General features: G+C 41.3%; 1 protein-coding gene across 4 annotated transcripts in view; it reads right to left on the bottom strand.

Moving 5' to 3' along the window:
* The window catches only part of LOC131572523 (ephrin type-B receptor 5), a 65,489-nt gene that overhangs the window by 20,356 nt on the left and 32,714 nt on the right, over positions 1–12,419 (bottom strand). For all 4 annotated transcript variants that reach the window (XM_058825744.1, XM_058825746.1, XM_058825745.1 and 1 more), the window contains exon 5: positions 921–1,076. In XM_058825744.1, the coding sequence (XP_058681727.1) occupies positions 921–1,076 (156 nt within the window). The remainder of the gene's footprint in view (positions 1–920; positions 1,077–12,419) is intronic.

Here is a 12,419-nt window from a genome sequence, read left to right on the forward strand (position 1 = left end):
ACAAGTTGCTTCTTCTTCTCATTCTTACTCTTCATCAGTTCTTTCTTAGAGCAAGGCTAAGAAAAACATACTCTTTGCTACATCAAGCACACATATTAACAAAGGAACAACTGTATTAGCACATTTTAGACAAACCAAATTACAAAGAAGAGTCTTTGTTTCAAGGGTGTGACATTTTAATTTCCCGAAAAGAACAGTCATTGTTTAGGGAAGTGCCAATCCCTTGAAATTTTAAACTTCACACAAGCTTAGTATAGATTTATCTCTACTGAGACCTGTAATTCTCTCCTTTGGCACCTAATTATCTCTGAACTTTCTCAGACTTTAGTTAACCTGTTGCATTTGCTCCAGGAACTGGACACCAGTTTTGCCTGCAATTACTCCTGGTGCCAGCCAGATTCCTCAATGCCATCAGAGGTAAACTCTGACAGCTCAAAGAGTGCCCATCCTGTGCATCCAACACTTCCCTTCCCTCGATGGCACAGAGACAGTGAGGAGAAGGAGGAAAATGCAGAGGGTGAGAAGAAGGCATGGAGATGAGAATGGGACAAGACACTGCAGCTAAGAAGTGAAAAGTTCAGAAAGGTAGAAGTAGGCAGCAGAATTGCACTGCTAAACCTGAGCACAGACACAAAGCAAGATGGGAAGGGGAGGGACAGAGAGGCTCAGCTCAGTAACAGGGAGGGGTAAGGGAAACATTATTTACAGAACATTTTTCTCTGAAGGCTGTAATGAAACCCAAGAATCATCATTCTCACACCATCACTCTGTAGTCAGGTGCAGGAGCAAAGGGAAGTTTTGGGTTATCTCAAAGGTCTTGAGAAGAGTGGAATTGCAACCCCTTCCCCCAAATAATTTGGGCACATTTCTCTCTCATTAACTTCCTTTCTTGCTTTCAAACACTTCATCCAAACACTTACCAGTGCAGGGAGCATCAGAATTGTCCGAAGCAGATCGGTAGTACCGGTTCTGACACACACATTCCCGGGAACCCGGCAGTGGAGCGTGGCTGTGGGCAGGGCACAGATGGCAGGGGTCATCTCCCACAGATACTTTAAAGAAACCAGGGGCACAAGCTAAGAGGAGGAAAATAAGGGAGGCAAAAGCAGGAAAATCATTAATTCAGGTTTCAGAAACACTGTAATCTAATTTACATTTAACTTCTGCTGCTGGGAGAAGTTCTTGCATAGAGCTGCTGCTGGTTTTGGTTCTTTATGGAGCATATTTTGTCCAAGTTGCCATTTCAAAACAGTTTATTTTATTCTGTATGTAATTGCTTAAATTGATTCACTGGCAGATGAAAGAGAACCAGTCCTGAGACAGCTTTGGCCACCTCAAATAATTGTCTTCTCACTATTCACTCAAAGCGCTTTTAAATTGGAGAAGTCAAGGAGCCCAGCCAAGCGATTTGTCTTGAAATATCAAACAGTTACCCACACCTCCTTCCCCACACCCAACACAGCCACAAAATTGGATTTTTTATGCTGCCTACAACAGTTTCACTGCTTAAAGTAATATACACTACCATTGCTGATTAAAACTAAGAGCAGACACTAAGACTAGCAGTCCTATTTTTTTTCCTGTAGGTCTGAAAACTTCCCAGTAATGGATAAAAGTATGTTAATTAGTCAAATTTAATCTGCAAATGCATAGGAACATGTATATGCAACAAGTTGAAACAAGGATGGAAACCCATCCTACAGGGAAAGAAAATGAAAAATGAAAAAATAATTTATTAATAATATGGCAGTATGGCACATTTTAGGTTTGGCAAAGATGCCTAATAGGAGGTGCTTGGACCTTATATAGAAGTGCTAGGATACAGCTTTTACTGCTGTTATGTATGTTTTCTAAAGCTGATTTTCTATATAAATAGATACAGCTCTTTTAGATTTTATGGACTAACAAGCTCAGGTGAAAGTCCATTTGCAGCTGACATTTGGTTTGTTAATTTCACAATAAAGAGCATTTACAAGGAATGGGAAACTTTCAGATAGACCCCAGATAAAAGCAGAACTATTCTAACAAGCAGAATATTCCAATGGATTGAGGATAGCAAAAATTACCTAAAAAAGGCAAAGCAAGTAAGAGAAGAATATTGTACAGAGCTGTTATATGAAATCAGAATCATATGTGTTCAGTCCCCCTTGAGGCTACAGGCACAGTCCAGAAATAACAGCCAAAAACATCTGTGGAGTCCCATCAGGTTTATGCCTCTTGTATTACTTCATCCTCTCTATCACAACTCTTCTAGGATGCACAGAGCAACCTCCACATGTACACAGATAAGAGTGATCAGTCCTGGAACAGGCCAGACCACAAAGAGGACTTCAATAACTCTGAATGATAGCTGTTAGATAGGGGAACACTGTTTCTTTCCAGCACTCAAAAAAATGACAACACTCAGCGTGTGATACATTGCCATTTGGAAAGGAAAGGGGAAGAAGAGACTGTAATTTTTCATGTGATAGATGATGATTAAGAAAAGTGCAACTGTCTTTGTCTTCAGGCCTTTATCCAGCAGAAAATCAAATTATTCCCATACGGAGCGATACATCCGTATGTATGGACAAGAAAGAGTATGTAAGATTTTATCCACTTCATAAACTATACACCTTCCACTCAATTTTAGGCTCTCTTAACAGACACAGACGTAGAATATAATATTCACACTTGTTGGCAAATGCATTTGTACTGAAACTACAAGTAGTATGGATGGGAAATTCTCATCCAACACACTGCAAAGTCATTCAACTAAAATTTCAGGGATCTTTCTTTATTTCAAGTTTGAGAATGCTGAAATTAATGTGAATGGCTTTAGTTTCTTAAAAAGTAATTTTATCTTATCTGTTTTTTCTTGCATCAAACTCCTTCTTGAGCTTTTGCTGAAGCTTAGAACTAACGATACATTCATTCCACTTGTCAAGGCAGACCCTCTAGAATGGTTATTTTCTTTCATTCAGTATTACAGCCTGATATCAAGTAGGACACCTGGCTGCTAGTCAAAATAATGAAAATGAACAGGTAATGGTAATGTCTGCCATGTATGTGATGCTAAAGGGAAATCTGTAGAGGGTACAGACTTCACCACAGAAGTACAAAGCCATATTTACCCTACAAGGACAGTGCAAAAAGATTTCAGGTAAATTCACCTTTAGCCCAATTGCAAATCATATGGAAAGCTAGCAAAGCTGTGAATGAGGAATTTGTCTGGTGTTTAATAAATAAAATTAATCTAAAAATAAACATGTTGTGTTAAAATAGATAAACATCTATTTTTACAGAGTTCTTTTAACATCTACTGGCAACTTGCTGTTGAGCCTGGGGATGGAGGGGTGAGGTCTCCAGAGATGGCTAATTCACTCTTGATGAATTAGCCAAAGGCAGTAAGCACAAGTGCAGCGCTGCAGGTTTTATGCAATGGAACAAAATGGTTTCTTTACCACCTCAGTAAAGAAAAGCGGTCTGTGTAAGTTACCTCTATTGGCTTAAAAGCACCTCTCTTGCTTAAAAGGCCATGCAAGATTTCATCCATGTTATGGGCAGTCACTCCAAGTGACCATAAACATTCAAAAGCTGCTTGTAAAAACCAACCAACCAACCAACCAACCAACCCACCCACAGAGCAAGAACACAAGCCTCTGGACAGGGACATGATGCCAGCTAATGGCTAACAATATTATCTGCTTGTATCACTGATGCAGTACACCGCTATAGGGACAACACTGGAACAGCTATGTGTAACAAACACTAGTGATCAAATACTTACACCTGTTCTTAACTGCCTCACAAAATCTAATTTTACTGTCCATGCACTGTGCTTGGCATTATATGTCTGAACCATATGCAAAAGTAGGTTATTGCTGTCTCCCCAAGCACTGCCCAGGGTCCAATGCCTTTTGTCTTGTGACACTGAGCTGATTCCTTGCTACCTAAGAGATCTCTTACTCACTGAGGCTGCATCTATTTTTGAGTGCAATCCCAGAACTGTGAGAGTCACTCAATGAAGAATTGTTTATTTAGGTTCAAGAGTAATGACAGCATGAGAACAGGTGACTTTACAGTAAATTACAGGTTTAAACAAGAATATTTCCACCAACTAAAGTAGCACGCTTCTGAGAAAAACTTCAAATACAAGCAGAAGACAAAAAAACACCAACAAAAAAAACCCCCCAAAAACAAAACAAAACAAAACACAAAAGCAAAAAGCCTAACCACATTTAAGAAGGAACCAGGCCTGTTTATGAAATGATTTTGATACAGTTGCCATTTACATCTCTTCCTTCCAACATCTCCAGGCCAAATATTCCCTTGTCCTTTATTTACTTTAGCACAGTAAAGCAGCCACATAGGCTCATTAATAAGTACTCCACTAGAGCGGAATGAACTGAAGAAACAAAACTTCACTGCAGCTGTTCCAGTAATAAACCAATAAACAAATTTCAGTAATATGCTCACATGTCCTCTGTGCTACACCAGAGCAGACTGATGTCTTGGCTACACCAGACGGCATTCGATGTTTACCCGTGAAAAACTGGATGGATCCCAGAGCTGACAGCAGGAATTAGCCTCCCATTCATTGGATCTTCAAGGGGGACTACAACCAGCCTACTGTACTGGAGGAGGAACACAGCAGGGCATAAGGGCTCCAGAAGTTACTGGAAAGGATTGGGAACTACTTCCTGACCCAAGCAATGGAGGCAATGAGGGGATGTGTCTCCCTGGACCTGATGCTCACAAACAAGGAAGGGCTCACTGGTGTTGGGAGGGTTGAAGGCTGCCTTAGCTACAGCGACCGTGGTGGAGTTAAAGATCCAGAGTGCAGTGACCAGAGCAAAGAGCAAGCTCACAACACTGAACTCCAGGACAAGCAGATGTGACCACTTGGGTGATCTGGAGGAGTCCTGTGGGATAACACCCTGGAGTGAAGAGTGACTCAAAGAAACTAGTTCATGTGCAAGGATTACCTCTTCCAGGTGCAAAAGCACTCCATCCCAACAAGCACAAATACAGGCAAAAAATGCCAACAGGCCTGCATGTTTGAACAGAGCTCCTAGAACAGAAAGGAAGTATATGGAGGCAGAAGCACGGACAGGTAGCCTGAGAGGAACATAAAGGCACTGTCCAAACACGTAGACACATGGCTAGGAAAGCCAAAGTCTACCTGGAATCACATCTGGCACGGGATGTCAAAAGTGAAAAGAGTTTCTCTAAGAAGAGAAGTGGCTCAAGGAAGACTAGAGAAAATGTGGGTAACACAGGACAAAGTCTTCACATCAGTCTTAACTAGCAAGACCAGCCTTTAGGAACTCTAGGTCCTGGACACTTCAGGGAATTCTGCAGCAAGGATGATGATCTTTAGCTTCTACTCAGCTTTGGTGAGGGTACACTTGGAGACTCACGCTAAACTGTGTTGAGTTTTAGGCTCAACACTAAACCATGCTGAGTTTTGGGCTCCCCAGTACACTAGAGACGTTAACGAGAATCCAGCAGAGGGTCATAAAGATGATGAAGGGGATGGAGTATTTCCCACAGGAGAAGAGGCTGATAGACATGAGACTGCTCAGCCTGGGGAGGAGAAGGCTTCCAGCAATCTCATGAATGAACACAAACAGTTGAAGGGAGGAAGTGAAGAAGACAGCTCTTTTCAGTGTTTCTCAGTGACAGGCCCAGAGGTGAAGAGCACAAACTACAACACAGCAGGTTCCCTCTGAACACAATGAAGCAGTTTTTTACCATGAGGGTGACCAAGCACTGAAGCAGGTTACCTAGAGGGGTTTTAGAGTCTCCTTCCTTAGAGAAATTAAAAAATAGTCTGGACCTACTTGCTAGAGATGACCCTGCTTGTGCAGGGAGGGGCTTAAGGTGTACTCCAGAGATCTCTTCCAAGTTCAGCTATTCTTTGTTTTCCCTTAAACATAAGCCAATAAAAATGTATGGATAGAGCCCTGTGGCCTTGGTTGCCTCACTGCCAGATCATTCATCACATACATGATTGCGGGTGGGTGGACAAGGAACAATGAATGGAAAGTTCTTGACACTAGACTACATCTCATTTCAGATGTTCAGAAGTGAAATGAGAATAGGATTGTCAGGTTCCCTCTGAGGGAAGGGCCTAAAAAAAGACTTTAAACAAGACAGAAAAGTGTGAAGAAAAGGAATAAGGGAGGGATTTGCTTGCCCAGTTCCACTCACATTACAGAAATTGCACCTGAAGAACTATGGAGTGGAATACTGAGCAACTTAGGAGGGAAGATCTCTCCACAGTGATTATTTTTTATTGTCTAGTGAAAAAAATAATTACTACATAAACCTATAATCTCACGTTGTTATTTGCAGGAGGGATGGCAGATATAGAGAAACAATCATGCTTTGAAACTCTCATTCTGCCCCTGGGTATTTCTATTTCCAGAAGAAAAACAGCAAAATGAAATCACATAGCATACTGCAAGCAAAGCAGATTTACAGTGATTAAAAATGATTCACATCTCTCTCACTTTCTTAATAAAATATAGTTGGAAAAATAATACTATGGCCTAAGTTTTCTGTTGCTTATATTTTACATCTGTAATTTTGGCCAAAATGGCCGAACTGAATAAAGCAGACACTAACTGGCCTCAAGCTACAAGAAGCTAAAGAATGCTTCCAAAGGCAGGCACTGCAGCTATCACAAACTTTCTACTTCCAGCTGAACCCTGCCTCTGCATCCAGTCAGAGAGCTGCTTACATTCACAGGAACCATTATCCCTTTCCAGAATTGTCTAAGATAGGCTGCCCATAGCACTCAGGACTTTAGCCCACAGATAGCAATAATAATTGTTCCCAGGACATGGAGCTTTTCCTGGCATTGCCTCAGTCCAGTCACTATAAATAGTATATCGAAAGTCAAGTCAGGAGGAAAGAGAAAAAAATTCCCTGGCAATCTAAATAGGCAAAAGCCACTTCCTCTTATTCAAGCACTTACAGTGAGCCTAGGGCTGTCTTCGTACACACAGACAGAATCCATCTCTCATTTGTTTCTGAATGATCTTGCCTTGCATTCCCCTCTTACAGCAGATCATGGCATCAGGTCCACTTGCCGTGATCCTACAGCCTCTGCAGATGACTGTGCTCACTGGAGACAGTCGTAACAAATGATCAGACTGCAGCAGGATTTCCTTTAGTGAACAATACCACCTCAGGACCATTGCAGAGAAAGTCTGAACAAGAGGGGCTTCTCTTGAAACACCTCCACGGTGTTCCTGCAGAACAACTTCACACAAAACAGGAACACCAGCTAAGCCACAGTCCTTGTCACTGAGGATAGTGCAACTTACCATCCCCCAGCACCAGGACTTTCCAAGAAAACGCAGATCTAGCTCTGATTGATACACAATATCGGATGCAGGGACAGAGGGTTGCAGAGCTAGCACCTCAGGGGGCAGAGCAAGCTGCCACTTCCCATCAAGACAAGCCTACTATGAAAGTAGAAGGCAGAGTTTGGAGTGCGCAAGCGCTTTTCCCTCAGCTTGTCTCAGTCATTTTTCATATCTTGGCGCAGTGTCAGAATGCCACAACAGTTCAGCTGGGCACAGCTCATCTCAGACACTGACCCAGTTTTCCTCAGCTCCCCCTACAACACTTGCCCCTGTGTTGCCTGTGTTTGCCTGACTGCTCACTGGAGACAAGTTCCACCCGGGAGGCCAGAGGAACAGCTTCTGGTGACTTCTAACAATAACAAATAGCAAAACCAGCAGAGAAAAGTGCTGGGATCATGGAGGGGCAGTAGGGAGAGGTGTAAAGAAAATGAAAATGAAGATGAAGAGAGGACAGACCAAGAACCAAAGAGGCAGAGAAAGAGGCATTTAAAAGCTCATTTGGACAGTAAGGCCAGAGAGGAAATATTTAGAGAACTAAGCAAAATGCAGCAAGAGGAGAAGGACCAAAGAAAGGCAGCTTGGAACTTCACCAGAGCTTTAGGCACATGCAGCAGTGACTTTAGGGAATGTGATGCAGGTGACACTGACTTTTTGTATGCAGATATGACTTGGAGCTGAACTGAGACATAAGAAGACATTTAGAAGAGCATAAAATTGCTCTCTTCTTGACTGAGGCAAGTGACCTGTATCTTGTATAGGAGTTCTGCTCCCAGGTGAACTGTGGGGCAGCAAGAATAAATACTAGATGTGAGAGTATTGAAAATGAACAGTGTCAAAGCTGGAACTGGAGTCAACCTGAGAAGGATGAGTGGACACAGATGATTTTGAGACCTAGGGAAAACTGGATGTAGAGAGCTACAGAGGGCCTCAAATGAGAATGACTCTAGGTAAAGGGATGGAGATTGGCACTTAAAGGGCACGATGGTGGAAAGGAGTTAGCAACCAATAACATTGTAGAATCATGATGCAGACATTTAGACAATACATTTCTCAAAATGCTAGAAATATAGCATAATTAGCATGCAGAATGCACACTAGGAAATAAAAACTGTAGTGTCTTTTAGACAAAACACTTCTTCCCCCCTCCCCTTCCCATAAATATACCTATGGCTTGCTTATGGTGGTTGTAAATTCCTACTGGGCCAGGCTATTCCACAGCGACTGCTACTGTGCATCTTGCTCTGAATAAGGTGGGATCAGCCTGCAATAGAAGCCAGGCACAGTGATGCAACAGGGCCCTGGGTTGATCTGGAGTCTCACACTTACTACAACTGTTTGGGTGGGGAAGAGAGACTGGAAAATGAAAGAAACATAAGGAGAGAAAAGTGTGTCTTTTGAGTCTTGAAGAAGAGCATCAAATCAACTGAGATAAAATAAATGAAGAACTCTTTCCTGCTTAACTGTTGATAGGAGATCAGTTGAGTAAGGGATTTTTTAGGTAAAAGAGGTGGAGCTGAAGCAATTACTGCCTAATTATATGTGGGAGAACTGCCAGGGAATGGGTTGTGTGAGGAAAAAAAAAGGCAAAAACACGAGAGGAAAGATTTGGGCAGGGTAGGACAGAATATGAGTAGACAGCAAGCACTTGATACAGGAAAAGAAGCAAACTACTTGAAAGCACCAAAATGTATGTGCAAGTAGCAGAAGGAGGCTGAAGGAGCTGATGAAGGGAGCAGTATGGAAGAAAAAAAAATTGAAAAGGGTAGTCTAGATCAAGGCACCAAACATTGTTGTCAGCTGTGAGTTTACCTTGAAATTAAAGCTCTTACCCAGGAGAGGCTAAGACACTGGGTTTGAAGCAGAGCAGGCTGTGGGGTGGGAGCTTACGGCTGTCATCAGCCACGTAATGGGAGGATATGATGAAGGTGTAGGCACAAGGTGGCAGAACATGAGATAACAGACAGAAGCTGTAATAACCTCTTACTACATCTTACTAAAACCTTCTTCTGCATAGGAAAAAGGAATTTCACCATGGGTGTTGTAAAATATTGGAACAGTTGCCCAGGGACATTGTGTAATCTTCATCTTCAGTAATACCTAAAACTAGAGTAGAACAGGCCTTGAGTGACCTAACCCAATTTGGTCCTGCTTTGAGCATGGGGTTGGAGCAGATGACTTTCACAAGTCCCTGCAACGTAAATTATCCTGTGCTTTTAAAGGAAGGATCCTTTAAGTGATTAAAATTTAAGAAGACCTTATTGTGCTCTTTTTTTCCTTTGCTACCAGTATGTGCATATTTTTAGCAGACTATCTAATATTTTATTTTAACATAAATCTTAACATTCTTTTAGCCTCACACACTGAAAAAGGTTTATCCAAGATGATGAGAAAGGGCATTTTTTAGTAACACAAAAATAATCATGCAATATTCTTCCCAAATGAGACCTCCAACAGCTCCATGCACAGTTGCTTGCTCCTGTAGTTATCAGTAATACAGATGTGATTCCTTCTGCAATCAGAAGGGACCGCATATATCAAAGGACATGGGCAATTTTATGGAATCCTTACATGAACTACAGAAGACAGGCAGACCTTTTGCTTGCTAAGTACTATTAGAAACAAACATCCAGAGAAAGAAGAGAGGAGAAGCAGCCATGTGGATGGCTAACCTTGGTAAACACCCAAATGCCCACCCTCTAACTCTTTCTCCTCAGCAAGGCATAGGGAGAAAATTGGATAAGAAAACTTGTGGGCAGAGGTAAAGAAGTTATAAAGACAGGGAGCTTGTTTACCAATTACTGTCACAGGCAAGACAGACTTGGCTTGGGGAAATTTAATTTATTGCTGATTAACATAGATTTGGGTAATGAGAAAACAAAAACAAACGTTAAACCAACACCTATCCTCCTCCCTCTCCCAAGTTCAGCTTAAAGCTTTCCACTCCAAACTTGTTACCTCCTCCTCTTTCTGGCTGGTATTTTCTGCCTCTGGTTAAGTATGTTTGTACAGAGGTGCCACACACATGGCTAATCAGCTCAGCTCTATCCAGAGCTCTGTCCTTCTTTATTTGTAAGTTAGCTTAGTACTATATCAGGCAGTCATTCCTCTTCTATTTTTTTCTATATTGTCATTTAAAAATATTTTTTAAAATGCCCCCGTCATAAATTCTAAATACTATTTTCTAAATATTATTTCAACATTTCAAAAGCACCTGGTAATCTAAATCCTATATGATTTTGCATGTCAAGGCACCCTGTGTGCATACATCTACAGAAAGAAAAGGAACTAAGGTCCCAAGCTTCTTTTTTCCTCTGTAAACTGCCATTCTCTTTTTTGACTGTTCAGCATGACAAGTCTAATTAGATTAAGTGAAAAGTGAATCCCACACAGATTGCACCCACATCACCCAAAGGGCTTGCTAAAGGTTGCTGTTTCACTCTTCTATTTAGCTGGAGAAATCTGCCATATAGTAACACAGAGCAGGCAGTCTTATAAAAATACGGAAAGAAAGAACCTTAAATCATGATAGGGGGCAGGGGGAAAAGAAGGGCTTTCTATCTATCTGCTTAGAATGGCTCTTGGCAGATTTGTTGCTCTAAATAGATAACAGCTGGTCCAGGAAGGACTCCACAGGCTTGCATATGGTGAGGGGGAAGGCAATGCCCACACACTCTTTCTACCGAAGTGTAAGAAGGAAACTTGCTTCTCCTTCTTATCCTTGGTTGATTCTTCAGACTTATTAAGAACACCTCTCTGCATTATCATCAGTAGAAACCTGCCCTTGAGCTATTGCTTTAATTCTGCGTTTCCTCTAGAACACTGCGGCTGCTCTGTATCAGGGTGGACATCTGTTCTTAGGGAAGGAGAACACAAGAACAGAGGAGAAGGGCTGGAGAGGACTCCACACAGAGGAACACCAAGCAAGGGAATATGAGCTGAATGTGGCTTCATTCAGACAGGACAGCAACATGTTGTTAGCAGGAGAAGAGACTGGGAATGATGATCAAGCCAGAGGAGTTTACAAGAAACATGAGGAGGAAAGAATACCCTTCGACATTATGATTCATATTTGATTGTCATTGGCTGCTCTAGGCTGCTCATGGAATCTCGGGAAGTAAATTATAGGAACTGACTTTTGTAGCTTGATAGACTGTCATTATTTCAGTTATTCCTTATAATATTAACCATTTTCACCTGTCTCCAGCTTCTGTGACAATGAGGCTGCAAGGAAGTATCAGCTTTCACTGAATACTATGGAAAACGGAAGAGATATTTTTTAAAAAAATCCTTGTTTTTATTTGGCAAGCCAAATTTCTTTCATTCTTTTTTTTTTTGACTGCTTAAGACTACTATTTGAAACTAAATTATTGACTGGCAGTTTATTTAGACTGTAAACTTGTCATGCTACTGATGCACACAACAAATTTAGTGCCATACAGAGCTGCTCTGTCAGAGCTTACTGTCTCTGAAGCAGCACTAAATGAATGTAGTTACATTTCTCTCAGAATGAGCAGGATAAAAAGGCATACATATTTTAATTATTCTCAAAGTTTAAACAAGTGAAAAGCACTTACCAATTTTAATTGCTTTTTAAGTTTCCAGTACAATGACCTGTATTTATTAAAGCTATTTTGCATGACCCAAATCACTTCATGAAGTAGGAATTTAAGGTAATATTGACAACATTAATTAGTCATTGCATTTGCACTCTGGTGTTAACCAGAGTATTTGTACATTCCGGGTCCAAGTTGAACTATTGTTTGAATAAATCCAACTTTTAAATTTTGTCTGCAGCCAAAACTGTGTTCCACGTGACATTTATCTTTTAGAGTACTAAGTGTAGCGCAGCAACATTTTAAACTGCTGAGAGATTTTGAGTAGATGCATGTTAAAACAAAGGAAGCACCAGAAGAACATCACACACAAATTACACAACCAACATAAGCAGTTTGCTCTAATGGACTGTCCTAACCTTAAGACAGGAACACAGTCATGACATTAGACTGGGTGCTCAGGCTTGGCCAGATTTTAGCCCAATATCACTTCTGAGTGACACGTAAT

Source organism: Ammospiza caudacuta, chromosome 2, assembly GCF_027887145.1.
Source record: "Ammospiza caudacuta isolate bAmmCau1 chromosome 2, bAmmCau1.pri, whole genome shotgun sequence".
Lineage (NCBI taxonomy): Eukaryota > Metazoa > Chordata > Aves > Passeriformes > Passerellidae > Ammospiza > Ammospiza caudacuta.